The sequence below is a fragment of the Salvelinus alpinus genome, chromosome 2 (assembly GCF_045679555.1).
Source record: "Salvelinus alpinus chromosome 2, SLU_Salpinus.1, whole genome shotgun sequence".
NCBI lineage: Eukaryota > Metazoa > Chordata > Actinopteri > Salmoniformes > Salmonidae > Salvelinus > Salvelinus alpinus.
This window is the reverse complement of record NC_092087.1, coordinates 77,568,750-77,596,156: the sequence shown is the minus strand read 5'-3', so window position 1 is coordinate 77,596,156 and position 27,407 is coordinate 77,568,750. Positions and strand designations below refer to the sequence as shown.

Below are 27,407 nucleotides of genomic sequence, written 5' to 3'. Positions count from 1 at the left end.
CCAAATCTGAGCCACACTGCTGATTCTAGGTCAGCACTCCTACTCTAAAACACTTTATGAATACATGGCCTGAACATAAAGAAAGGAAGCAAGTTGGTTAAAACACTCATCATCACTACCCTTAGCCTTAAGCCAAACATAGAACATGATAGTCAGTTACATACTGTAGATAGAAAGATTGCGGAGCTAATTAACTTACAACAACTGCATTTAAATAAGGATAGGCTAGAATCAACTACTTTACATGTAATACAAAGTAGGTGGGTGTTTCAGCTAATACACACACACGCACGCACGCACACTCACACACACACACACACACACACACACACACACACACACACACACACACACACACACACACACACACACACACACACACACACACACACACACACACACACACACACACACACACACACACACACACACACACACACACACGGCAAGGTCTCGTAAATGAGCTGTGAGTATGCTGGTGTGTGTGGGAGACCAGCTTAACAACATGAACAGTGCATTAAAACAAGGCTAAAGAGTATTCAGCACCATGGTAACTGAAGCAGTGGCAATAACATGAGCTGTACTGTGATATGTACATTGGCTTCTAAATCCAAACTACTGTAATAAATCAAATCACATTTTACTACAGTTGTAGACTAACAGGGAAATGCTTACTTACGGATCTTTTTCCAACAATGCAGTTCAAGATAAAGATACAAAATAATATAAAAAATGTAAATAGTGACATGAGGAATAAATACACAGTGAATAATGAATAACAATAATGAGTCAAAATAACATGTCTATATACAGGGAGTAGCAGCAGCGAGTCGATGTGCAGGGGTACAAGGTAACTGAGGTAGATATGTACATATAGGTAGGGGTAAAGTGACTAGGCAACAGGATAGATAATAGACAGTAGCAGCAGCTTATGTGTAAAAGTGTGTGTGTGTGTGTGTGTGTGTATGTGTAAACGTGTGTGTGCGGCGTCAGTATGCATGTGTGTGCATCTTATGAGTGTGTGGGTGTATGTAGTAACGTGTGTATGTGTGTGGTGGGGTGTCAGTTTAAGTCAGTGGAGGCTCCTCAGAGGAGGCGGAGGACCATCATCCTCAGTGAATTTCTGAAAAATTTAAATAGTGAAACATTTAAAAAGTTATCCTTTTTAGATAAAATTATACTAAATATATATTTACGTCACCAAATAATTGATTAAAACACACTGTTCTGCAATAAAGTTCTACAGTAACCTCAACAGCACTCTTAGGATAGCACCATGGTGTAGCCGGAGGACAGCTAGTTTCGTCCTCCTCTGGGTACATTGACTTCAATAGACTTACACAGTAATTATGACAACTTACGGAGGATATCCTACAACCTATCAGAGTTCTTGCAGCATGAACTGACATGGTGTGCACCCAATCAAAGGATCAGAGAACAAATCTAGTACTGAAAGCAGAAACTACAGCTACCTAGCACTTCAGTGCATAAAATGTGGTGAGTAGTTGACTCAAAGAGAGAGAAAGACAATAGTTCAACAGCAAAATAGTTTAACCTACTCAAAAACCTGGCTCAAACAGAAAGGGATGCTATGTTAGCTAGCTGGCTATGGCTAGCCAACACTGGAACTCTCCAAGTCAAGGTAAGCTTTTTGTTATATGAATTTATTGCCACCAGGGCCCACCGGTGTAACTGCTAACTGCTTGCTGACTATACACTGTGCTGTATGATTGTAGCAGGTTTATATTAACGCATTAGTTCTAGTAGCTATGTTGACTATGATGTTAGCTAATATGGGGACAAAGATGTAAGCTGTGTGTAGCAGTTAGCGGTTATGATATTAAGGTTTGGCTTGGAAAGGTTTTTTCACCTGATCACAGACAGCTGATGTGTTATGCACTGTTGTCTACAAGCGAAGGGAAAAGGTGAGAGGAGGAGAGCGCATAGATGCTAGAAGGAATTAACGAGCAAAGTGATCATGCTGTTTGTATGTGGCTGCTATGAAAGTGAACTGTGTTTGCGTGTGATCAAGGGTGTATTAATTCTGCCGATTCTGTTGAAAAACCTTTCTTCAACTGTAACGTCCTGACCAGAGTTATTATGTGTTTTGCTTGTTTAGTGTTGGTCAGGACATGAGCTGGGTGGGAATTCTATGTTGTGTGTCTAGTTTGTCTGTTTCTGTGTCCAGCCTAATATGGTTCTCAATCAGAGGCAGCTGGTAATCGTTGTCCCTGATTGAGAATCATATATAGGAGGCTTGTTTGGTGTTGGGATTTTGTGGGTGATTGTTTCCTGTCTCTGTGTTTGTGTTCTGCACCAGATAGGACTGTCTCGGCTTTCACGTTTGTTGTTTTTGTATTGTTGTAAGTGTTCACCGTTTATTGTCAAATTAAACATGTTGAACACTAACCGCGCTGCATTTTGGTCCTCTCCTTCATCCCAGGAAGAAAGTCGTTACATCAACAGAACGAAACGGGAATAAACATACCTTTATTTGCCCAATAGAAACTCTCGTTTGCAACTGCTGGACTAATGATTACACCCTAAATCAGCTAGATGCAGGCAAGAGAGTGCAAGGCGGTATTGAATGTGTCACTGTCTGTCAACTTGACTACTCACATTTTTCTCTCGACCTGTTGTAAACTTTCATTCATAGGCTAGGTTGTAGCAACTTCCTGATGGGTATAGAGAAAATGTATCATGTAGTAGCCTAAACCTATCGATGTTACATTGAACTGGTTGAATGGAATATGAAGGACAGTCATCCAATATGCTGTAAAATAAATAAGGCCATGCCTCATCTTAAATGGCACCGATCGCCACTGGTGTAAATATCTGTGAGTCTGTGTGTAGAGTCCAGTGTGTGTGCATAGAGTCAGTGCAAGAGATGGTCAATGCAGGTAGTCCGGGTAGCCATTTGATGACCTATTTAGCAGGCTTGTTTAGCAGTATTATGGCTTGGGGGTAGAAGCTGTTCAGGGTCCTGTTGGTTCCTGACTTGGTGCCTCGGTACCACTTGTGCGGTAGCAGAGAGAACAGTCTATGACTTGGGTGGCTGGAGTCTTTGACAATTTTTTGGGCCTTCCTCTAGCACCACCTATATACAGGTCCTGGATGGCAGGGAGCTCGGCCCCAGTACTCACCACCCTCTGTAGCACCTTGTGGTCGGGTGCCTTGCAGTTGCCGTACCAAGTGGTGATGCAGCCACCTGCATCACCACTTGTGCTCTCTCTCTGTGTGTGTGTGTGTGTTTGTGAAACATGCATCCATGTGTATGCTTTGAGACCAGCAGGCAGTGTTCTAGACTCTAATCAGGTCTCTCCATCAATGTACTGCTACTGTAATAGAGCCCTTAGCCCTCTCCATTTATACAAGAGACCCTTCACACACGCACACACACACACAGCCCTACTCATTCCCACAAGAGACCCTTCATTAGTCCCCACCCGTACATGAGAACAGAGAGGAGGAGGAAGGGACAGGTGAAGGACAAAAGGAGGGCAGCAGAGAGAGAGAGATAATATAGAAGGAAAGATGGTGTAACGACAGAATGACAGGATAATAGGGATTCAAACTATGAGGAGGGAGAAAAAGAGAAGGGATAAAGAGAGAGTGAGGGAGAGAGAGAGAGAGCCAGGATGAAAAATGAGATGGGATAGCTAGAAGACACCGTTAAGTAAGGGGAGATGAAGAGAGAAAATGACCTTGCTGAAGTGAGGGCAGCCAGAGGAGTGTGTGTGGCACGTGTGTGTGTGCAGGGTTGGGTATGTTCCTTTTTAAATGTAATCCACTACAGTTACTAGTTACCTAGAGTGGGAGGTAGCCTAACGGTTACAGTGTTTGGCCGGTAACTGAAAGATCACTGGTTCGAAGAGCCGACAAGGTAAGAAATGGCTGGCCCTTGAACTTAACTCTAATTTGCTCAAGGGAAGCCGTACTTCTATGGCTGACCCTGTAAAACAACACATTTCACTGCACCTATCTGGTGTATGTGACAATATAAAAAAGTATGTTTACCTGTCCAAATTGGAATCTGTAACGTAACTTTTGGATTGCCCAAACTCAGTAACATAATCTTTCAGTTACTTTCCCCTTAAGAGACATTAGAAGACAAAAATGATCCATCAACCACATTTGGTGTGTCATCATAGTGGTCTCTGACTTGTGGTCAGACTCTCTCAGGTGGAACAAACTTAAACTTGCGCCTTTTTTCAATGCTGAATTGAATGTCACTGAGAAAACAGAAAGATGTCATAATGGATATTTTTTTCCAGCAAACATCCTTTCTGAATTTAAAAGTAATCCAAGAAGTAATCATCTAGTTTGTCAAAAGTATCTTTAATCTGTTAGTGTTTTGTAATGTAATCAGTTACTCCCCAACCATATGTGTGTGTGTGTGTGTGTGTGTGTGTGTGTGTGTGTGTGTGTGTGTGTGTGTGTGTGTGTGTGTGTGTATGTGTGTGTATGTGTGTCTGTGTACCTTGCTGAAGCGAGGGGAGCAGGAGGAGAACTGCCTGATCTCAACAGGCTCATCATCATCGTTGGTGTCATCCTCATCGTACGCATTGATGTGGTGATAACGATCTGAACGGGCTGAGGGAGGACAGGAGAAGAGAGAGAGAAACAGAGAGAGAGAGAGAGACAGAGAGAGAGAGATGGCGAGAAAGAGAGATTGAAAGAAAGAGAGATGGAGAGAAACAGAGAGAAAGAGAGAGCGAGAGAGAGAGATGTAACATCTTAGTTTTCATCATTAATTTAACGGCCCTAGCCTTGGCGTTCTCTCCTCTACTTACACTTTTAAAAGTCGCTGCAAAATGCTGCAACACTTTGGGAGAACCACTCTCTGGCTTGGCTGAGTTTTACCATGAGATAACCCCTATCAAAGATCAAAGACTCACTTGCTTTACACATGGAGCCCAATTCTGATCTTTTTCCAATTATATGTATTTTGATCAATCAGATACGTTTTTGGCCAATTGGGAAAATATCAGAATTGGACTGCCTGTGTAAATGCAGCCAGTGTGCTTTATTGGCATTAAATAGACAGGTAAAGGCACTCACTGTCGAAGTAGCTGGTGTCCTCTTCTGACTCCAGGTGAGGTATGAACTCTGCCTTCTGTCTCAGTAGACTGTTCCAGTCCAGGTCAGAGAAGAACGAGTGCTGCTTCACCTCAAACGCTCCCCCTGGGGGCACGGAGGAATAATACCAACAACAAGATCAGCTCTGAGAATGTAGGCCTCGGAAGAGCATATGGCTCTGGGCCATGGTAGTTGGAGTAATACATAAACAAAGGTTAAAATGTGAATAATTATGGCATGATTCATTACACACAGTAGGCAGGAATATTTTCTGACTCATATCAGAGACCTAGGGAGAGTAGCCTGCTGCGTGCCAGACTGTTGTTATTATCATTTTCAAAATAAATGTACCCCCCTTTTCGATCTTGTCTCATCGCTGCAACTCCCCAATGGACTCGGAGAGGTGAAGGTGGAGTCATGTGTCCTCCGAAACATGACCTGCCTAAACATGACCTGCCTAACCGCGCTCCTTAACACCCGCCAGCTTAACCCGGAAGCCAGCCGCACCAATGTGTCGGAGGAAACACCGTTCAACTGGCGACCAGGGTCAGCCTGCAGGCACCCGGGCTGCCACAAGGAGGTGCTACAGCACGATGAGCCAAGTAAAGCACCCCCAGGCAAAGCCTCCCCTAACCTGGACGACGCTGGGCCAATTGTGTGCCGTCCTATGGCACTCCCGACCACGGCCAGTTGTGGCACAGCCTGGGAATGAACCCGGGTCTGTAGTAAAATCTGTGTTCAACAATGCATTGCCTTGACAAACATGGTTGTGTTTGGTAAGATTATGACAGTAGACGACAGCAGAAACAGGAGGAACATTCTTAAATTCTAGCACATTGGTTCAGAAACTTGGTGTCGGGAGCGACCAAGTTGAAATTAGGTCCCCTGAGAAAATCTTCAAATGGGTATAGAATACAAGCTAAACTTTTAGTGTCAACTAAGGGCCTTTTGCCGTGTGCAGAACAAGTTTGAGAAGCCCTGTTGTAGTACCTGTACCCAGCCTCATCAGTGGATTGGTCTGTAGCAGGGTTGATATCAGTCCCTGGGCATCAGCAGGCAGGACCTCATCTCCATCAGGCCACACTATGTCATCTGAGAGAGACAACAGAGCCAGTTACAGAGAGAATGAACAGCAAGGATTTGGAACCGGACCAACATCGAGTCAGGTACAAGTTAGTACACAGACAGAGGCCTTGGAGTCAACAGTCACCTACAGCAGTGGTTTTTAAACCTCTCCTCAGGGACCCCCAGTCGTTCATTTGATCTATTCCAGAGCTAGCACACCTGATTCAACTTGTGAATTGTCTGGGGGGTCCCCGAGGGGAGCTTTGAAAACCCCTGACATACAGCACAGAACAAGAGGCACTGGGGGGGATTCAAAAAGGTGCAGACACAGAGGAAAGGCCAGCCCTCATGTCTCAATCACCTGTGATGACCTGTCCAAAGAGCTCCTCAGGCGTGTCTCCAAAGAAGGGCACACAGCCCACCAGAAACTCATAGAGGATGATGCCCATGGCCCACCAGTCCACCGGCTTCCCGTAGCCTTGTCTCAGGATCACCTCCGGGGCTATGTACTCTGGGGTGCCACACACCTGGGACAGGGAGAGAGATCCACCAATCACAAGTCTCGATCACGCTCCTTGCCTCTATTTTCCTCTCACCTACATGTACCGGATGCAATGGAGTAGTCCCAAAAGTGCAAAACCTGCCCATCTGCCACTCCAGGCAGGCTCAATAAAAATAAAGGACAACAACAAATACTATTTGAACCCAGGTCTGGCCTACGTAGCTATCTGCAAGCCCAAGAGCTTGAATATTCTTCCATCTGTCTCTGACAGAAGTACTGTACAGTAATCACAAATCAAGGACCCAGATTGTATAATGCTGATAATCAGAATTCTAATTCTAATTGGTACTGTTGCTGTACACTGTTGAGGCAGCAGGGGCCTAGTTCATTACAGCTGAGTGAATAACCAATGCCCTCTAATCAAGAGTCTGCACAGACCACAACGTGAAAGGATCTTCATCTATTTCATGTGCAGATGATGTGTGTTCATTAGAACCCATTAAAAAGAGCTGGTGTACACCCCAAACAGTTGGTAGAGCTGCTGACTAACGGCGAGTAACTGTAGGCTGAAAAAATGTAATAAAGAGATTTGCACACACTACATACAAGCTCCCAGTAATTTATTGGGTAAACCACCAACGTTTCAGCATCACTGTGCCTTCTTCAGGGTCATGTCATGAATGCTAGAACCAGATTATGTAAACAAACACTGCAATTAGTGCAACCTATGACAATAGTGAGGGGTGTGTCATAGTTACTAGGGTGATAAGAATGAAAACATGTTTTACCGTTAAAAGACAATAGTTTACAGCATGTTGAATATATTAGGCTATTGTTATCATTTTGCAACATAATTAGATATTGTGCATAGTAATAGCATCAACATACATTATTATTTTATTTAATACACATATTTAATTGTTTCCATGCTAAAGCAGGTTATATCCATCTAGAGGCCTCTTTCTACCTCTATGTGAAACAACACAGCATTCAGTCTGGTTTAACCAGCCTAGATGCCCGACCGCTGGAGATGACACTGTATTGCTGCTGGCCTAACAGCATCATTTATTAATATGGGGAGTTAAATTCAAAACCTGCGTAAACAACAAACTGTAATTGCAAAATAAATAGGGACCAGAATTGTATTTATTTAGAGAAATGATGATGATTCAGTCTGTTTGGTAAACATTATTAGTGACTGTGTGTATTCCTCTTGCTTGGCAAATGATGCGTTTTTGCAAGGTTATTTTGAGATTCTCAATCCGTTGATGCATGAGGCAAGTCAAGGGATCCTGAATTCAACTCACTCACGCAACTGTCATGACTGTAGGCTATCTACAGACTTTCTAACATACTGTATGTGATTGGCTCTTCATTGAGAAGTTGGCTGTACACTACCTCTCACAATATGATTATTGTTTGTTTGATTAGCTGAGTGACTGACTGATCATGACTGACCGATTGACTAACTGACTGATTGATTGACTGACCAATCAATCGATCTACCTGTTTGTCCAGGAACTCGCGTGCGTCCTTCTCGATGTGTCCCTCGTACAGGTTGGTGGTGAGGCTCATCAGACCCATCTTAGACAGGCCAAAGTCGGTCAGCTTGATGTGGCCCATAGAGGTGATCAGAAGACTGGTGGAAACAGGAACAACACATGGGCTGTTAGATATCAACTGCACAGCAAACCCCAGGAACAGCCATGATTCCATTCCAGCCATTACAATGAGCCCGTCCTCCTATAGCTCCTCCCACCAGTATGTATGACCAATAGGAGCCTGTAGACAGTATTCCTAGAACCTTTCACAGTACACACATTTTGGCTTAATATTTTTAGAGGGTGTCCCAAATTTTCCTAAGAAATTACATTTATGGTGAATATTGTATGGTGTGAAAGCAACTTAAGACCTCCAATCCACCAGGGGAGTGTCAGGGTGTCAGTGCAGCCCACTCACTTGTCAGGCTTGAGGTCTCGGTGCACTATGCCATAGTTGTGTAGGTACTCCAGTGCCAGCACGGTCTCTGCAAAGTACATTTTGGTGAGTTCCACGGGCAGCGCCCCGATGTTCTTCAGCAGAGTGGCACAGTCTCCCCCTATAGGAACACAACATGGTTGGTTAGACACAGTCTCCCCCTATAGGAACACAACATGGCTGGTTAGACACAGTCTCCCCCTATAGGAACACAACATGGCTGGTTAGACACAGTCTCCCCCTATAGGAACACAACATGGCTGGTTAGACACAGTCTCCCCCTATAGGAACACAACATGGCTGGTTAGACACAGTCTCCCCCTATAGGAACACAACATGGCTGGTTAGACACAGTCTCCCCCTATAGGAACACAACATGGTTGGTTAGACACAGTCTCCCCCTTAGGAACACAACATGGTTGGTTAGACACAGTCTCCCCCTATAGGAACACAACATGGCTGGTTAGACACAGTCTCCCCCTATAGGAACACAACATGGCTGGTTAGACACAGTCTCCCCCTATAGGAACACAACATGGCTGGTTAGACACAGTCTCCCCCTATAGGAACACAACATGGCTGGTTAGACACAGTCTCCCCCTATAGGAACACAACATGGCTGGTTAGACACAGTCTCCCCCTATAGGAACACAACATGGCTGGTTAGACACAGTCTCCCCCTATAGGAACACAACATGGCTGGTTAGACACAGTCTCCCCCTATAGGAACACAACATGGTTGGTTAGACACAGTCTCCCCCTATAGGAACACAACATGGTTGGTTAGACACAGTCTCCCCCTATAGGAACACAACATGGCTGGTTAGACACAGTCTCCCCCTATAGGAACACAACATGGTTGGTTAGACACAGTCTCCCCCTATAGGAACACAACGTGGTTGGTTAGACACAGTCTCCCCCTATAGGAACATAACATGGTTGGTTAGACACAGTCTCCCCCTATAGGAACACAACATGGTTGGTTAGGCACAGTCTCCCCCTATAGGAACACAACATGGCTGGTTAGACACAGTCTCCCCCTATAGGAACACAACATGGTTGGTTAGACACAGTCTCCCCCTATAGGAACACAACATGGCTGGTTAGACACAGTCTCCCCCTATAGGAACACAACATGGTTGGTTAGACACAGTCTCCCCCTATAGGAACACAACGTGGTTGGTTAGACACAGTCTCCCCCTATAGGAACACAACATGGCTGGTTAGACACAGTCTCCCCCTATAGGAACACAACATGGCTGGTTAGACACAGTCTCCCCCTATAGGAACACAACATGGTTGGTTAGACACAGTCTCCCCCTATAGGAACACAACATGGCTGGTTAGACACAGTCTCCCCCTATAGGAACACAACATGGTTGGTTAGACACAGTCTCCCCCTATAGGAACACAACATGGTTGGTTAGACACAGTCTCCCCCTATAGGAACACAACATGGTTGGTTAGACACAGTCTCCCCCTATAGGAACACAACATGGTTGGTTAGACACAGTCTCCCCCTATAGGAACACAACATGGTTGGTTAGACACAGTCTCCCCCTATAGGAACACAACATGGTTGGTTAGACACAGTCTCCCCCTATAGGAACACAACATGGTTGGTTAGACACAGTCTCCCCCTATAGGAACACAACATGGTTGGTTAGACACAGTCTCCCCCTATAGGAACACAACATGGTTGGTTAGACACAGTCTCCCCCTATAGGAACACAACATGGTTGGATAGACACAGTCTCCCCCTATAGGAACACAACATGGTTGGTTAGACACAGTCTCCCCCTATAGGAACACACCATGGTTGGTTAGACACAGTCTCCCCCTATAGGAACATAACATGGTTGGTTAGACACAGTCTCCCCCTATAGGAACACAACATGGCTGGTTAGACACAGTCTCCCCCTATAGGAACACAACGTGGTTGGTTAGACACAGTCTCCCCCTATAGGAACACAACGTGGTTGGTTAGACACAGTCTCCCCCTATAGGAACACAACGTGGTTGGTTAGACACAGTCTCCCCCTATAGGAACACAACATGGTTGGTTAGACACAGTCTCCCCCTATAGGAACACAACATGGTTGGTTAGACACAGTCTCCCCCTATAGGAACACACCATGGTTGGTTAGACACAGTCTCCCCCTATAGGAACATAACATGGTTGGTTAGACACAGTCTCCCCCTATAGGAACACAACATGGTTGGTTAGACACAGTCTCCCCCTATAGGAACACACCATGGTTGGTTAGACACAGTCTCCCCCTATAGGAACACAACATGGTTGGTTAGACACAGTCTCCCCCTATAGGAACACAACATGGTTGGTTAGACACAGTCTCCCCCTATAGGAACACACCATGGTTGGTTAGGCACGGTCTCCCCCTATAGGAACACAACATGGTTGGTTAGGCACAGTCTCCCCCTATAGGAACACAACATGGTTGGTTAGACACAGTCTCCCCCTATAGGAACACAACATGGTTGGTTAGACACAGTCTCCCCCTATAGGAACACAACATGGTTGGTTAGACACAGTCTCCCCCTATAGGAACATAACATGGTTGGTTAGACACAGTCTCCCCCTATAGGAACACAACATGGTTGGTTAGACACGCTCTCCCCCTATAGGAACACAACATGGTTGGTTAGACACAGTCTCCCCCTATAGGAACACACCATGGTTGGTTAGACACAGTCTCCCCCTATAGGAACACAGCATGGTTGGTTAGACACAGTCTCCCCCTATAGGAACACAGCATGGTTGGTTAGACACAGTCTCCCCCTATAGGAACACAACATGGTTGGTTAGACATGGGTTATGCCTCGGTTCTCTACCCTGCTCCTAAAGAATGGACTTGTACACACTTTCTGTCATGGATTCAAAACAATGGTGGGGACTTCATTGACCTACAGACAAAGCTTATACCACAACAACGCTTTTCAATTTACAACGGAAAATGTACCCTTTGGGAAGAGAATGGGGCACAGCCTGAGAGTCAGGCTGAAGGGGTTAAAGGATTTCACAGTGTCTGTCGGCCCTATCTGCGGTCGTTTGTCTTGGGTTGTTTCTCCCCTCCTCCTTTGGCCTGGTAAACCTATGTTTGGCAGAGTCCCGTCTGACTCACACACTACTCTTAATGCCTGGCTGTGTCTGTAGGCTGACTCTGAACACTAACAATCAGGAGAAAAGCAATCTGCTTTCTGCTATATAGTTGGGTTGAGTATGCTGAGTTGCCCTCGAGCACCTAACACGCATTAAGGAAGATGGTTTGTCTAGGGCTGCTGTGGGAAGTGACCCCGTTCTACAACTGAATTGACTATGGTAAAATAACAACTTGACAGTTATTTGAATCTCTGGCCCTCGGTCAATCCCCTATATAGATAGGATAGATGTTTTTAAATTTCCACCAGTGGTGTTGGTTAGACACAGTCCCAACCAGAAGCCATGGATTACAGGCAACATTCGCACTGAGCTAAAGGGTAGAGCTACCACATTCAAGGTGCGGGACTCTGCCCCGGAAGCTTATAAGAAATCCTACCCTCCGACAAACCATCAAACAGGCAAAGCGCCAAAATATAGGGCTAAGAATGAATCGTACTTTACCGGCTCCGACGCTCGTCTTATGTGGCAGGGCTTGCAAACTATTACAGACTACAAAGGGAAGCACAGCCGCGAGCTGCCCAGTGACACGAGCCTACCAGACGAGCTAAATCCCTTCTATGCTCGCTTCGAGGCAAGCAACACTGAGGCATGCATGAGAGCATCAGCTGTTCCAGGCGACTGTGTGATCATGCACTCCGTAGCCGACGTGAGTAAGACCTTTAAACAGGTCAACATTCACAAGGCCGCGGGGCCAGATGGATTACCAGGACGTGTCTTCACTGACATTTTCAACCTGTCCCTGATTGAGTCTGTAATACCAACATGTTTCAAGCAGACCACCATCGTCTCTGTGCCCAAGAACACTAAGGCAACCTGCCTAAATGACTACAGACCTGTAGCACTCACGTCTGTAACCATGAGGTGCTTTGAAATGCTGGTAATGGCTCACATTAACACCATTATCCCAGAAACACTAGACACACTCCAATTTGCAAACCGCCCAAACAGATCCACAGATGATGCAGTCTCTATTGCACTCCACACTGCCCTTTCCCACCTGGACAAAAGGAACACCTATGTGAGAATGCTATTCATTGACTACAGCTCAGCGTTCAACACCATAGTACCCTCAAAGCTCATCACTAAGCTAAGGATCCTGGGACTAAACACCTCCCTCTGCAACTGGATCCTGGAATTCCTGACGGGCCGCCCCCAGGTGGTGAGGGTAGGTAGCAACACATCTGCTACGCTGATCCTCAACACTGGAGCCCCTCAGGGGTGCGTGCTCAGTCGCCTCCTATGCTCCCTGTTCATCCACGACTGCGTGGCAAGGAATGACTCCAACACCATCATTAAGTTTGCAGACAACACAACAGTGGTAGGCCTGATCACCGACAACGACGAGACAGCCTATAGGGAGGAGGTCAGAGACCTGGCCGGATGGTGCCAGAAGAACAACCTATCCCTCAACATAATCAAGGCAAAGGAGATGATTGTGGACTACAGGAAAAGGAGGACCGAACACGCCCCCCATTCTCATCGACGGGGCTGCAGTGGAGCAGGTTGAGAGCTTCAAGTTCCAATACAGTCGTGAAGAGGGCACGATAAAGGCTATTCCCCCTCAGGAAACTAAAAATATTTGGCATGTGTCCTCAGATCCTCAAAAGGTTCTACAGCGGCACCATCGAGAACATCCTGACTGGTTGCATCACTGCCTGGTATGGCAACTGCTCGGCCTCCGACCGCAAGGCACTACAGAGGGTAGTGCGTACTGCCCAGTACATCACTGGGGTTAAGCTGCCTGCCATCCAGGACCTCTACAGGCGGTGTCAGAGGAAGGCCCTAAAAATTGTCAAAGACCTCAGCCACCCCAGTCATAGAATGTTATCTCTACTACCGCATGGCAAGCGGTACCGTAGCACCATCTCTAGGACCAAAAGACTTCTCAACAGCTTTTACCCCCAAGCTATAAGACTCCTGAACAGGTAATCAAATGGCTACCCATTTGACTTGCATTGTCCCGCCCCCACCCCAACCCCTCTTTTACGCTGCTGCTAGTCTCTGTTATTCATATATGTGTAGTCACTTTAACTATACATTCATGTACACACTACCTCAATTAGCCTGACTAACCGGTTCCCGCGCACATTGGCTACCCGGACAATCTGCATTGTGTCCCGCCACCCACCACCCGCCAACCCTTCTTTTACGCTACTGCTAGTCTCTGTTAATCATATATTGATAGTCACTTTAACCATACCTACATGTACATACTACCTCAATCAGCCCGACTAACCGGTGCCTGTATATAGCCTCGTTACTGTTATAGCCTCACTACTGTATATAGCCTCGCTACTGTTAAAGCCTCGTTACTGTATATAGCCTCGCTACTGTTATTTTTCACTGTCTTTTTACTGTTGTTTTTATTTCTTTACTTATCTATTGTTCACCTAATACCAATTTTTTACTCAAAAATTGCACTCTTGGTTAGGGCCTGTAAGTAAGCATTTCACTGTAAGGTGAAATACCTGTTGTATTCGGCGCACGTGACAAATAAACGTTGATTTGATTTGTCTGGTGGCACTTTAAATGAGGAGAACGGGCTCATAGTAATGTTTGGAATGGAATGAATGGAATGGTATCACACACATCAAACATATGGTTTTCCATGTGTTTGATACCATTCCATTCACATCACTCCATCCATTATTATGAGCCGCCCTCCCCTCTGGTTTCCACCATATTGCTTTCACCTAGCCAGTCCTATCAGATACCATGAAGGGCAAATGAACAAGGGCAGAAGGGAGAGTACTACTTTCCAGAATGAGAATGAAATCCAGCCCGGTTTCCTGAGAAACTCTCTCACCTCAAAGGAAGTGAACAAGATCAGAACGGAGAGAACTTTGAAAGAGCAAGGTGTAAGATATGTGAAGTTTCTTGGGACACCCTATGAAGCCTTTATTGTAATTCCATTAAAGAAGTACAGTTTCCTCAGAAACCCACTAACCTTCAACATACTCCATGACCATGCAGAGGTGCCTGCGAGTCTCGAAGGAGCAGAACATGGAGACCACGAAGGGGTTCTCAGCGAAGGTCAGGATGTCTCTCTCTACGAAGGCCTGCTGGATCTGGTTCCTCAGGATCAGGTTCTGCTTGTTGATCTTCTTCATGGCAAAACGCTGACGGGTCTCCCTGTGACGTACCAGGTACACCGCACTGACGGGGGAGGGGAGGAGGAGGGAAGGAGGAGGGAAGAAGGAGGGAGGGGAGAGAGGGGAGTGGACAAGGAGGGAGGAGGGGAGAGAGGGGGAGGAGGGAGATGGGTAAAGGGTAGAGGTGCAAGAAGCCAAGGGTAAGGTTGTGGTAAAATTAGATGGTCAGAGAAATCTACCTGGAGCCTCATGTCTTTGAATGAATGTGAGGACTTTGTGATGTACATGAAATGCATAGTCATTCATATTGCTTTGACCAGACTCTACTCACCCATATGCTCCGTTGCTGATCAGCTTGATGGTTTGAAAGTCTTCTTCACTTGGCGGCTTCATGGCTTTCATCTTCCCCTACATAAACAAGCAGGCAAGCTCAGTCAAGCCCAACTTAAGCTAGATACTATTTGAAGACAGATCTGGTGTGTCTGTGAGTGTATTTCTCATTAGAGATGGAGGGTCCTCACCTCTGATCTGGTGTGTCTGTGAGTGTATTTCTCATTAGAGGTGGAGGGTCCTCACCTCTGATCTGGTGTGTCTGTGAGTGTATTTCTCATTAGAGATGGAGGGTCCTCACCTCTGATCTGTTGTGTCTGTGAGTGTATTTCTCATTAGAGATGGAGGGTCCTCACCTCTGATCTGGTGTGTCTGTGAGTTTACTTCTCATTAGAGATGGAGGGTCCTCACCTCTGATCTGGTGTGTCTGTGAGTGTATTTCTCATTAGAGATGGAGGGTCCTCACCTCTGATCTGGTGTGTCTGTGAGTGTATTTCTCATTAGAGATGGAGGGTCCTCACCTCTGATCTGGTGTGTCTGTGAGTGTATTTCTCATTAGAGATGGAGGGTCCTCACCTCTGATCTGGTGTGTCTGTGAGTGTATTTCTCATTAGAGATGGAGGGTCCTCACCTCTGATCTGGTGTGTCTGTGAGTGTATTTCTCATTAGAGATGGAGGGTCCTCACCTCTGATCTGGTGTGTCTGTGAGTGTATTTCTCATTAGAGATGGAGGGTCCTCACCTCTGATCTGTTGTGTCTGTGAGTGTATTTCTCATTAGAGATGGAGGGTCCTCACCTCTGATCTGGTGTGTCTGTGAGTGTATTTCTCATTAGAGATGGAGGGTCCTCACCTCTGATCTGCTGTGTCTGCGAGTGTATTTATCATTAGAGATGGAGGGTCCTCACCTCTGCGGAATCGTCTGGCTCTGGGGTGTGGGGACCTTCACTGTCATAGTAGTTGTCCATGCTCACAATGTCTGGACAAAAACACATGATTTAACACTCAATACAGTAACTGGTGTGTACTGTTGCAGATCAATAGCATTGTGTATACATACAGTGCCTTCAGAAAGTGACTTATTCCACATTTAGTTGTCTTACAGGCTGAGCAATGCAATGGCAATTCACTTTAAAGAGTGTTGTTTAGGTTTTTCTCTACAATAACAAAATCACTTTGACATGTGAGTCACTCTGGATGAGGGGGAGAGTGCTGAACAAATACATGCAAATATGTTAAAGGCCCAGTGCAGTCAAAAACGGGATTTCCATGTTTTATATATACAGTGCCTTTGGAAAGTATTCAGACCCCTTGACTTGTTCCACATTTTGTTACGTTACAGCCTTATTCTAAAATGGAAATTGTCTGCAGCATTGAGTGTCCCCAAAAACCCAGTGGCCTCCATCATTCTTAAATGGAAAAAGTTTGGAACCACCAAGACTCTTCCTAAAACGGGCCACCTGGCCAAACTGAGCAATCGGGGGAGAAGGGCCTTGGTCAGAGAGGTGACCAAGAACCCGATGGTCACTCTGAAAGAGCTCCAGAATTCCTCTGTGGAGATGAGAGAACCTTCCAGAAGGACAACCATCTCTGCAGCACTCCACCAATCAGGCACTTATTGTAGAGTGGCCAGATGGAAGCCACTACTCAGTAAAGGGCACATGACAGCCCGCTTGGAATTTGCCTAAAGGCACCTAAAGGACTGAAACCATGAGAAACAAGATTCTCTGGTCTGATGAAACCAAGATTGAACTCTTTGGCCTAAATGTCAAGCGTCACGTCTGGAGGAAACCTGGCACCATCCCTACAGTGAAGTATGGTGGTGGCAGCATCCTGCTGTGGGGATATTTTTTAGCGGCAGGGACTGTGAGACTAGTCCGGATCGAGGCAAAGATGAACAGAGCAAAGTACAGAGAGATCCTTGATGAAAACCTGCTCCAGAGTGCTCAGAACCTCAGACTGGGGCGAAGGTCTCTGAATGTCCTTGATGAGTGGCCCAGCCAGAAAATCTCTGGAGAGACCTGAAAATAGCTGTGCAGCAATGCTCCCCATCCAACCTGACAGAGCTTGAGAGGATCTGCAGAGAAGAATGGGAGAAGCTCACCAAATACAGGTATGCCAAGCTTGTAGCGTTATACCCAAGAAGACTTGAGGTTGTAATCGCTGCCAAAGGTGCTTCAACAAAGCACTGAGTAAAGGGTCTGAATACTTACAGTATGTACACTACCGTTCAAAAGTTTGGGGTCACTTAGATATGTCCTTGTTTTTGAAAGAAAAGCAATTTTTTTGTCCATTAAAATAACATCAAATTGATCAGAAATACAGTGTAGACATTTTTAATGATGTAATTGACTATTGTAGCTGGAAACAGCAGATTTTTTTATGGAATATCTACATAGATCTTCAGTTTCTTGGCAATTTCTCGCATGGAATAGACTTCATTTCTCAGAACAAGAAGAGACTGACGAGTTTCAGAAGAAAGTCTTTGTTTCTGGTCATTTTGAGCCTGTAATCGAACCCCCAAATGCTGATGCTCCAGATACTCAACTAGTCTAAAGGCCAGTTTTATTGCTTCCTTAATCAGCACAACAGTTTTCAGTTGTGCTAAAATAATTGCAAAAGGGTTTTCTAATGATCAATTAGCCTTTTAAAATTATAAACTTGGATTAACTAACACAACGTGCCATTGAACACAGAAGTGATGGTTGCTGATAATGAGCCTCTGTACGCCTATGTAGATATTCCATAAGAAAATCTGCCGTTTCCAGCTACAATAGTCAAGGGGTCTGAATACTTTCCAAAGCACTGTATATATTTCCACACTATGAAGTTGGAGTAAAAGTTTGTGTTGGAGCTGTTTGAAACAACCGCCTGAAATGTCAGCCTGTTTTGGTAGGATGGAGCTGGTAAATGAGTTAATAGACCAATAAAAGCTCATTTTCAGTTTTCCCCTCCCCACTCAGACCACTTCCAGACGGTACTCTTTGCTAAGAATAATATTTTTTTAGCAATTTTAACTGAAAACAATCACAGTAAGGTACTTCCCTGTTACCAGAAATGATTTTATATTGAGATAAAAACGGCTGCATTGCACCTTTAAGTAAACATCTCGTTAATTTGAATTAGATGTCACACAAAGTGATGTGAAAATAATATATCTTCTTGTCACCTTGGTAACAACATTTCTAAAACAAAATGGTTGTGTTTGGGGAACCGAGAGAGGGAGGGAAGACGAGAGTGTGAGAGAGAGAGAAAGAGAGATCAAGCTGTGAATATTTGTGTGGGTGAAAAACAGAAAGGTGCTAAACCAAGAGATCGTTTGTAAAAAGTGTCACATTGTGACAACCCACTAAAACCCAAACTCATATTTCTTCAACCAGACTGAAGGTAGCTGACAAATAGCAGCCAGTCGGACTCTGATTAGTCTTTCTAACCCATTTACATTGTGTAGCTTAATGAACAGCTTGTGATGGATTTGCCACTGTGAGAAGTGAAGCTGGAATGAATTGAAGGAGTCAGAGAAGGAGTTTGGGGGCTGGTGTGTGTTTAGACAATATGTATATTAATGACAGTGAGTGCAGTGCTGCGACCGGCTTCATAATCAGTAAAGGGAGTTCTCTCTGCATCTCAATATTGTCTACAGGTAGCCTGGTCCCAGGTCTGTTTGTGCTGTCTTGCCAAGGTTCAGTGTGACAATGACAAGAGCTGGGACCAGGCTAGTTGACAGGTGGATCACTGCCCACATGCTACAATGCCAAGATGCTGTTATTTTTCTCATGCCAAAATGTATTGTTTTTTCTAAGGTTATTTTTGCTAGTTTTATAGTTAATTACCTACAATAAACACCCGAGGGGAGTGTGGCTGTCAAAATGTGGGTAGGGAAATCTCAACCATCAATCTTTCATTTTCTCTTGTTTGGCTTCTACAGGTACACGATGCCCTAAATCTGTCTCTTTCTGTTTCCGTCTACTGTCTCTCCCTCCCCCTATCCCAACCTCCACACGGTCGCAGGTCAGTCCCAGCTGTCTGCATGTCTCTTTCTGTTCCTCTCATCCCTCTCTTCCTTACTCTCTTCTTCATTAAATGTCTCCCCTCTACTCCTCTCTCCTACATCTCTCTCACCCTCCAGAGGGTGCTTGGTCTGTCCCAGCCATCTGAATCTGTCTATTTCTGTTCCTCTCTTCTCTCTCCTCCTCCCTCTCATCCTTCTCTCTCCCCCTCCAGAGGGTCCCTGGTCTGTCCCAGCCTTCAATCTGTCTCTTTCCATTCATCTCTTCCCTCTCTTCCTCTCTCTCTCCTCCTCCCTCTCCCCCTTCTCTCTCACCCTCTAGAGGGTCCCTGGTCTGTCCCAACCCTCAATTTCTCTTTCCGTTCCTCTCTTCCTTCTCGTCTTCCTACTTCCCTCCCCCTCCCTTACTCACCCTCTAGTCTAGGGGTATTAAACTCTTACCCAACGAGGTCCGGAGCCTGCTGGTTTTCCGTTCTCCCTGATAATTAATTCCACCCACCTGGTGTCCCAGGTCTAAATCAGTCCCTGATTGGAGGAGAAGAAAGGAATAAAAGCGGTTCCAGAGTTGAGGGCTCTAGAGTGTCCTGTCGTAACAAGGAGTGTCCATCTTCATTAAATGTGTGTGTGTCTCACCCTCCAGAGGGTCCCGGGTCAGACCCAGCTGGCTGATGATGTAACGAGGGATGTCCGTCTTCATCAGGTGTCCCTCCTTGGCGTGGTCCTCCGCTGCCTCCAGCAGGTGATAGAACTCCTCTGGGTTGAACTCCTACAGAGAGGGGGGGGACAATATTGACAGTACTGTCTGTGTTATTTAGGGGGGGGGGGGACACGGAACCATATACAGTTACACCACAGCTGCCAGTCTGCCACATAAACTTGATGTAGTATTGACTTTTCTGGATTGAACTCCTGTACATGAAGGGGAGGGGGGACAATATATATATTTTTACCTTTATTTAACTAGGCGAGTCAGTTAAGAACAAATTCTTATTTTCAATGACGGCCTAGGAAAAGTGGGTTAACAGCCTTGTTCAGGGGCAGAACGACAAATTTTTACCTTGTCAGCTCGGGGATTCGATCCAGCAACCTTTCGGTTACTTGTCCAACGCTCGAACCACTAGGCTACCCTGCCGTCGGTATTGAGAAGAGGGGGAACAATATAGACTGTACTGTCTGTGGTATTGAGGAGGGAGGACAATATTGACAGTACTGTCTGTGGTATTGAGAAGAGGGAGGACAATATTGACTGTACTGTCTGTGGTATTGAGAGGAGGGAGGACAATATTGACAGTACTGTCTGTGGTATTGAGAAGAGGGAGGACAATATTGACAGTACTGTCTGTGGTATTGAGAGGAGGGAGGACAATATTGACAGTACTGTCTGTGGTATTGAGAAGAGGGAGGACAATATTGACTGTACTGTCTGTGGTATTGAGAGGAGGGAGGACAATATTGACTGTACTGTCTGTGGTATTGAGAGGAGGGGGGACAATATTGACTGTACTGTCTGTGGTATTGAGAGGAGGGAGGACAATATTGACAGTACTGTCTGTGGTATTGAGAGGAGGGAGGACAATATTGACAGTACTGTCTGTGGTATTGAGAGGAGGGAGGACAATATTGACAGTACTGTCTGTGGTATTGAGAGGAGGGGGGACAATATTGACTGTACTGTCTGTGGTATTGAGAGGAGGGGGGACAATATTGACTGTACTGTCTGTGGTATTGAGAGGAGGGAGGACAATATTGACAGTACTGTCTGTGGTATTGAGAGGAGGGGGGACAATATTGACTGTACTGTCTGTGGTATTGAGAGGAGGGAGGACAATATTGACAGTACTGTCTGTGGTATTGAGAGGAGGGAGGACAATAGACAGACTGTCTGTGGTATTGAGGGGGGGACAATATACGTACTGTCTGTGGTATTGAGAGGAGGGGGGACAATATTGACTGTACTGTCTGTGGTATTGAGAGGAGGGAGGACAATATTGACAGTACTGTCTGTGGTATTGAGAGGAGGGAGGACAATATTGACTGTACTGTCTGTGGTATTGAGAGGAGGGGGGACAATATTGACTGTACTGTCTGTGGTATTGAGAGGAGGGGGGACAATATTGACTGTACTGTCTGTGGTATTGAGAGGAGGGGGGGGACAATATTGACAGTACTGTCTGTGGTATTGAGAGGAGGGGGAACATTATTGACTGTACTGTCTGTGGTATTGAGAGGAGGGGGGACAATATTGACAGTACTGTCTGTGGTATTGAGAGGAGGGGGGACAATATTGACAGTACTGTCTGTGTTATTGAGAGGAGGGAGGACAATATTGACTGTACTGTCTGTGGTATTGAGAGGAGGGGGGACAATATTGACTGTACTGTCTGTGGTATTGAGAAGAGGGGGAACAATATAGAGTGTAACAGACAAAATCTGCCACATCGACTGCCATTGTGTATGGTATAGTGTGTGCTGTTTTGAGTTTAACTGGGGAATCCTATAGGCTGAAATAAGGAGCTAATAAACTGCTGGGTACTAACATGGTCATAACTTTGAATTGCTGCTCCAATAAGTGCTGCAGCTGATTAACATAGCCTTTTATTCTGTCCTCTGGGCATCTCTTTCATTCACCCTTTGTGGAGGGATATAACACTGTTATTAGAAACCAGAGCACCTGGGGCTGGGAGGGGAAGGTCATTTCCTGGTTTCAGTGTTCCGATGTTCAACTGTTCCCTGGCCTTGCCAACTAAGATACAGATGAGAGGAGTGAACCCATAGAAATAGAAGGACTAGAATAGATTATATTTCTTTGAGTAAATTTACAAAGTTCCCTGAATTGCCAACTATGATGAGTGGAGTGATCATAGATTAGAGACACAATATAAGAGTAATATAAGTATTGTACTTGATTCTGTGGGAGTGAAGCTCTCTGCACAGAGTTCTGCTCTGCTCTACGTACCTCTACGTGGGATAATGTTCTTCCACCATGGCTCTGACATTTCACCAAATCAGAGGAGACTGTGACTAGAATGCCAAATGAACTGGACCCCCCCCCCCCTCTCTCTCTCCCCTCCATTTCACTTTCTCTCTCCTCTCTCCCCTCCACCTTTCCCTACCTCTTTCATTCTCTCTCTCTCCATCTCTCTCCTCTTCATTTCACTTTCTCTCTCCCTCCATCCTTCCCTCCATCTTTCCTTCTCTCGCTCTCTCTCTCCCGCCTCCATTTCAGTTTCTCTCTCCCTCCATCCTCGTCTGTCTCTTCCCTCTCACTCTCTCTCTCTCATATAACTGACACAAGGAGAAGCATCCAGCCTGACCCTATCGACCTCTTCCGCCGGTCGCTCTGGCAACGGGAAGATGAGACGCAACAGCAGAAGGAGGTGGGACCAAGCCTTTGACAGGCAGGGGAAGCCATCAATCAGAGTGTGTAAATCCAGGGACACTCCAGTGACTTATGTACATATAGCTTTGAATGTCAACTGGACAGTTGGAGGAGTTCATTTCAACTGTCATTGAATGTGGTGTTGGTCCATGGCAGCAGTGTACGTGGGTGGACGTTTTACAAAATATTCTCAGGCATATAACATAATGCTGTGTATGTAATGACTCATATAAAGACATCTTTGACCTATATCTATGAAAACAAGGGATGTGTTTTGGTTAAATACACCGCGCAATCTGTCATAAAGTTAGCCTCTAGTATTGTTGATTTAGCTACAGTGAAAAATGAGAGAGGGAGACAGATTAAAGGGGATTAACAGTATGGAATGTGTATGTGTGTCCCAAATGGCATCCTATTCCCTACATGGTGCACTACCTTTGATCAGAGCCCTATGAGGGCCTGGTCCAAAAGTAGTGCACTATAAAGGGAATAGGGTGCCATTTGGAATAGTAGGCAAAATAAACATATTTTTCACGATTTCAGCTATATTATCAAAATCAATAAACCAAAGCACGTTTTGGGGTTCATTCATTAGTTTTTAGTTTTTACGTGATTAAGTAGAATCCTGTTGAAAAATGATGCGGAAAGTGTCACAAATCCCGCTTCCTGAGTCTGTGTTTGCCTGTGTTTCTGTCCTGGAACGCACCCTGTCTGGTTGCCGGGCGAATTAGCTTGTTGGGAGATCAATGTTCACCCGCACCTGTATCCCATCAGTAATCTGCACACCTGTCCTGATCATCACCTCTCCCCTTCAAAAGCCCTGACCTGACATCCATTCCCTGCCGGATCGTTAGCCATGACCAGTATGTTTTGCTCACGAACCAGTCTCCAAGTTATAGAGTTTGTTTTGTTTTGGTTTATTGTTTTGTACATCTGCTTGCCTTTAACTGACCTCCGTTTTGTTCTATCTACAGCCATTTCCCCGGAACCCATCACCCATCCCTGTCTGCTCGTCGCTAGTGTTTTTTTTCTATCCTTTGGATCTGCTCATCCACTCCCATCATTCCATCTCCGCTGCCCGCTCCGCCACCCGGAACTATCTACCTCCACGTTCTCATCATTTAAATAAATTCTCACCATCTTCATACTCACCTTGTCCTGGTCTGCTTCTGGGTCCGATTTTTGTAAAGCGTGACAGAACGATCCGGCCAAGTATGGACCCAGCGGACCTGGACTCCGTTCGACATGCCATTTCCCATCAGGGGATGATATTGGGTCAACACAGCACAGCGCTACAGGAGATAGCGAGTTCAGTCCAGAACTTCTCTGCCAGCTTGGCGAGAATCCAGGATCAGCTCAGTTTGCCGGCGGATTCTCCACCACCTGTTTCACCCCTCTCACCTGCCGCTTCTGGAGCGGTTTCCTTCCGTGAGCCCAAGGTACCGACGCCGGATAAGTATGAAGGGGATTTGGGAGGATGCCGTTCATTTATTATGCAGTGTGGGTTAGTATTTGAGCTGCAGCCCCACTCTTACGCCACAGACAAGGCTAGGATAGCTTTTGTTATTGAACTGCTGCGTGGTAGAGCTTTGGAATGGGCTTCAGCTGTTTGGGAACAACAGGACACCTGCATGGCATCATACCAGGAGTTCACGTCAGAAATGAGAAAGCTTTTTGACCATCCAGTCCGAGGTAAGGACGCAGCTAAGCGGTTGTTTTCTCTTCGCCAAGGAGCTCGTTATGTGGCAGACTTTGTGATTGAGTTCCGAACATTGGCTGTGGAGAGTGGGTGGAATGAGGAGGCACTACAAGCGGCTTTTTACCAGGGGTTGTCGGAGCAACTCAAGGATGAGCTAATTTCCTATCCGGAGCCTTGTGACCTGGACAGTTTGGTCGCATTATCCATTAGGGTGGATAACAGAGTTCGAGAGAGAAGGAGGGAGAAGCAGTGGGTCCGGTCCAATCAATCAGCTACTCGGTTACCATTCGGGTCAGGAGGAGAACCAGAAGGTGTTAATCAGGTTTCCTCACACGGGATTAGTAAAGGAGTCCTGCCGCCAGATCCTGAACCTATGCAAGTGGGGCGGCACGGGTTAACTAAGGACGAGCGCCAACGTAGACGTGAGACCAACAGCTGCCTCTACTGTGGTAGTTCGGGACATTACATCTCCGTTTGTCCTCAGCGCCCGTTAAACTGCTCGGCTCGTTAAGTTTGGGAGGGTTGTTAGCGAGCCAGTTTCAACCTCTCAAGATCCCCGTCAGACCCCGTTTTCCTGCTACCCTCAGAGTTTAGCGATTAACGCTTTCATCGATTCAGGGGCCGATGACAGCTTCATTGATGGCGACTTAGTGGAACAGCTGGGGCTTTCCAAGGAGCAATTACCGGAAGCCATTGAAGCAACCACTCTGAACGGTAGTGTTCTGGCACGGATCACTATGAGGACTGAACCGGTTAAGATGTTGTTGTCGGGGAATCATTCAGAGGTTATTTCTTTTTTCATTTTGCCTTCCCCCCATGTACCTCTGGTTCTTGGATACCCCTGGCTAAGAGAACACAATCCTTCGTTCGATTGGGTGACTGGTAAGGTAACTAGTTGGAGCATTGAGTGCCATGCTAACTGCCTCAGGACTGCCTGTTCTCATGCTGTCCCCAGTCGGGTCAGTGAGTCTGCTCCTCCTGATTTGTCCCTGGTTCCTGAAACATATCACGAGTTGGGTGAGGTGTTCAGTAAGCAGAGAGCTCAGTCACTTCCTCCCCACCGACCTTATGATTGTACGATTAAGCTGTTCCCTGGAGCTGCCTTTCCCAAGGGACGGTTATACAGTATTTCTCGACCTGAGCGGGAATCCCTGGAGACCTACATAAAGGAGTCTCTTGCTGCAGGTCTCATTCGTCCCTCGTCATCACCCCTGGGAGCTGGATTTTTTTTTGTGAGTAAGAAGGATGGCTCTCTTCGACCGTGTATTGATTATCGGGGGTTGAATGATATTACGGTCAAGAACAAGTACCCCTTGCCCTTGATGAGCTCCGCTTTCGATTCTTTACAGGGTGCTACTGTGTTTACGAAGCTTGATCTACGCAATGCGTATCATCTGGTTCGGATCAAAGAGGGGGACGAGTGGTTGACTGGATTCAATACACCTATGGGACATTTCGAGTACCAGGTGATGCCGTTTGGACTTTCCAACGCTCCAGCAGTGTTCCAAGGTTTGGTGAATGACGTGCTGAGGGATATGATCGGTCTGTTTGTGTTCGTTTACCTGGATGACATCCTGATTTTCTCCAAGGAGCTTTCCAGCCACATCCAGCAGGTTAAGCAGGTCCTGCAGCGGTTATTGGAGAACCGTCTGTTTGTGAAGGCAGAGAAGTGTGATTTTCACGCCCACACTACCTCCTTCCTCGGGTACATCATCTCCAGGGGTGAGATCAAGATGGACCAAGAGAAGGTTCGGGCGGTTCGGGATTGGGCCCAGCCCGGTACGAGATTGCAGCTCCAGAGATTCCTGGGATTTGCGAACTTCTATCGGAGGTTTATCCGTGATTACAGCCGGGTGGCCGCTCCTTTAACTGCTCTGACGTCTTGCACCAGAGTTTTCTGTTGGACTCCTGAGGCAGACCGAGCATTTCTGAACTTGAAGAGCCGATTCACCAACGCCCCAATTCTCTCTCAACCTGACACTTCCCGTCAGTTTGTGGTTGAGGTGGACGCGTCTGATGTGGGGGTGGGCGCTATCCTGTCCCAGCGTAGCTCCACTGATGGTAAACTCCATCCCTGCGCCTTCTACTCTTGTCGTCTTTCACCAGCTGAGAGTAACTACGATGTGGGTAACCGGGAGCTTCTCGCTGTGAAGCTTGCCTTGGAGGAGTGGCGTCACTGGTTGGAGGGAGCGGAGCAACCGTTTGTGGTCTGGACTGACCACAAGAATCTGGCTTACGTGCAATCGGCTAAACGTCTCAACTCCCGTCAGGCCAGGTGGGCTTTGTTTTTTGGACGCTTCAATTTTTCCCTGACGTTCCGACCTGGGTCGAAGAACGGCAAGGCGGACGCCTTGTCCCGGATGTTCTCCAAGACGGATGAGAGTGGGGCCAAGACTGAGACGATTCTTCCCCAGAACCTTGTCGTGGGAGCCGTTACATGGAGGATTGAGGAGGATGTGATGACGGCCCTTCGGACGCAGCCCGGCCCCGGTAACGGTCCACCCGGTCGGTTGTTCGTGCCTGAGTCGGTCCGTTCTGCTGTTCTTCAGTGGTCCCACGCCAGCAAGATAGCTTGTCACCCTGGCGTTGCTCGGACTATGGCGCTACTGCGCAGACGATTTTGGTGGCCTGCCATGGGAGAAGATACCCGGAGGTTTGTTGCCGCATGTCCTGTTTGTGCTCAGAACAAAAGTACCAATCGGCCCAGCTCTGGGCTTCTTCACCCCCTACCTATTCCTCTGCGACCTTGGTCGCATCTGGCCCTAGATTTTGTCACGGGATTGCCCCCTTCTGTTGGGAACACGGTCATTCTGACCATTGTGGACAGATTCAGCAAGTTTGCTCATTTTGTCCCTCTCTCCAAGCTTCCATCTGCCACGGAGACGTCCGAGATCCTGGTTAGGGAGGTTTTCAGGGTCCACGGATTGCCCAGTGACATTGTTTCTGACCGTGGTCCTCAGTTTACCTCTGCTGTCTGGAGATCCTTCTGTTTGGCCATTGGAGCGACAGTCAGTCTCACTTCTGGATTTCACCCACAATCTAATGGTCAGGCGGAGAGAGCCAACCAGAAGATGGAGTCCACGCTGCGTTGTCTTG

At 46.4% G+C, this 27,407-nt stretch overlaps 1 protein-coding gene across 3 annotated transcripts in view; it reads right to left on the bottom strand.

The window, feature by feature from the left end:
- Positions 1-27,407, bottom strand: part of LOC139567839 (microtubule-associated serine/threonine-protein kinase 1-like) — a 99,502-nt gene that overhangs the window by 10,544 nt on the left and 61,551 nt on the right. For all 3 annotated transcript variants that reach the window (XM_071389392.1, XM_071389393.1, XM_071389395.1), the window contains 10 exons: positions 19,867-19,999; positions 16,133-16,203; positions 15,228-15,304; positions 14,752-14,960; positions 8,606-8,744; positions 8,153-8,285; positions 6,506-6,671; positions 6,070-6,171; positions 5,062-5,184; positions 4,481-4,593 (listed from right to left, as the gene is read on the bottom strand). In XM_071389392.1, coding sequence (XP_071245493.1) covers positions 4,481-4,593; positions 5,062-5,184; positions 6,070-6,171; positions 6,506-6,671; positions 8,153-8,285; positions 8,606-8,744; positions 14,752-14,960; positions 15,228-15,304; positions 16,133-16,203; positions 19,867-19,999 — 1,266 coding nt within the window. The remainder of the gene's footprint in view (positions 1-4,480; positions 4,594-5,061; positions 5,185-6,069; positions 6,172-6,505; positions 6,672-8,152; positions 8,286-8,605; positions 8,745-14,751; positions 14,961-15,227; positions 15,305-16,132; positions 16,204-19,866; positions 20,000-27,407) is intronic.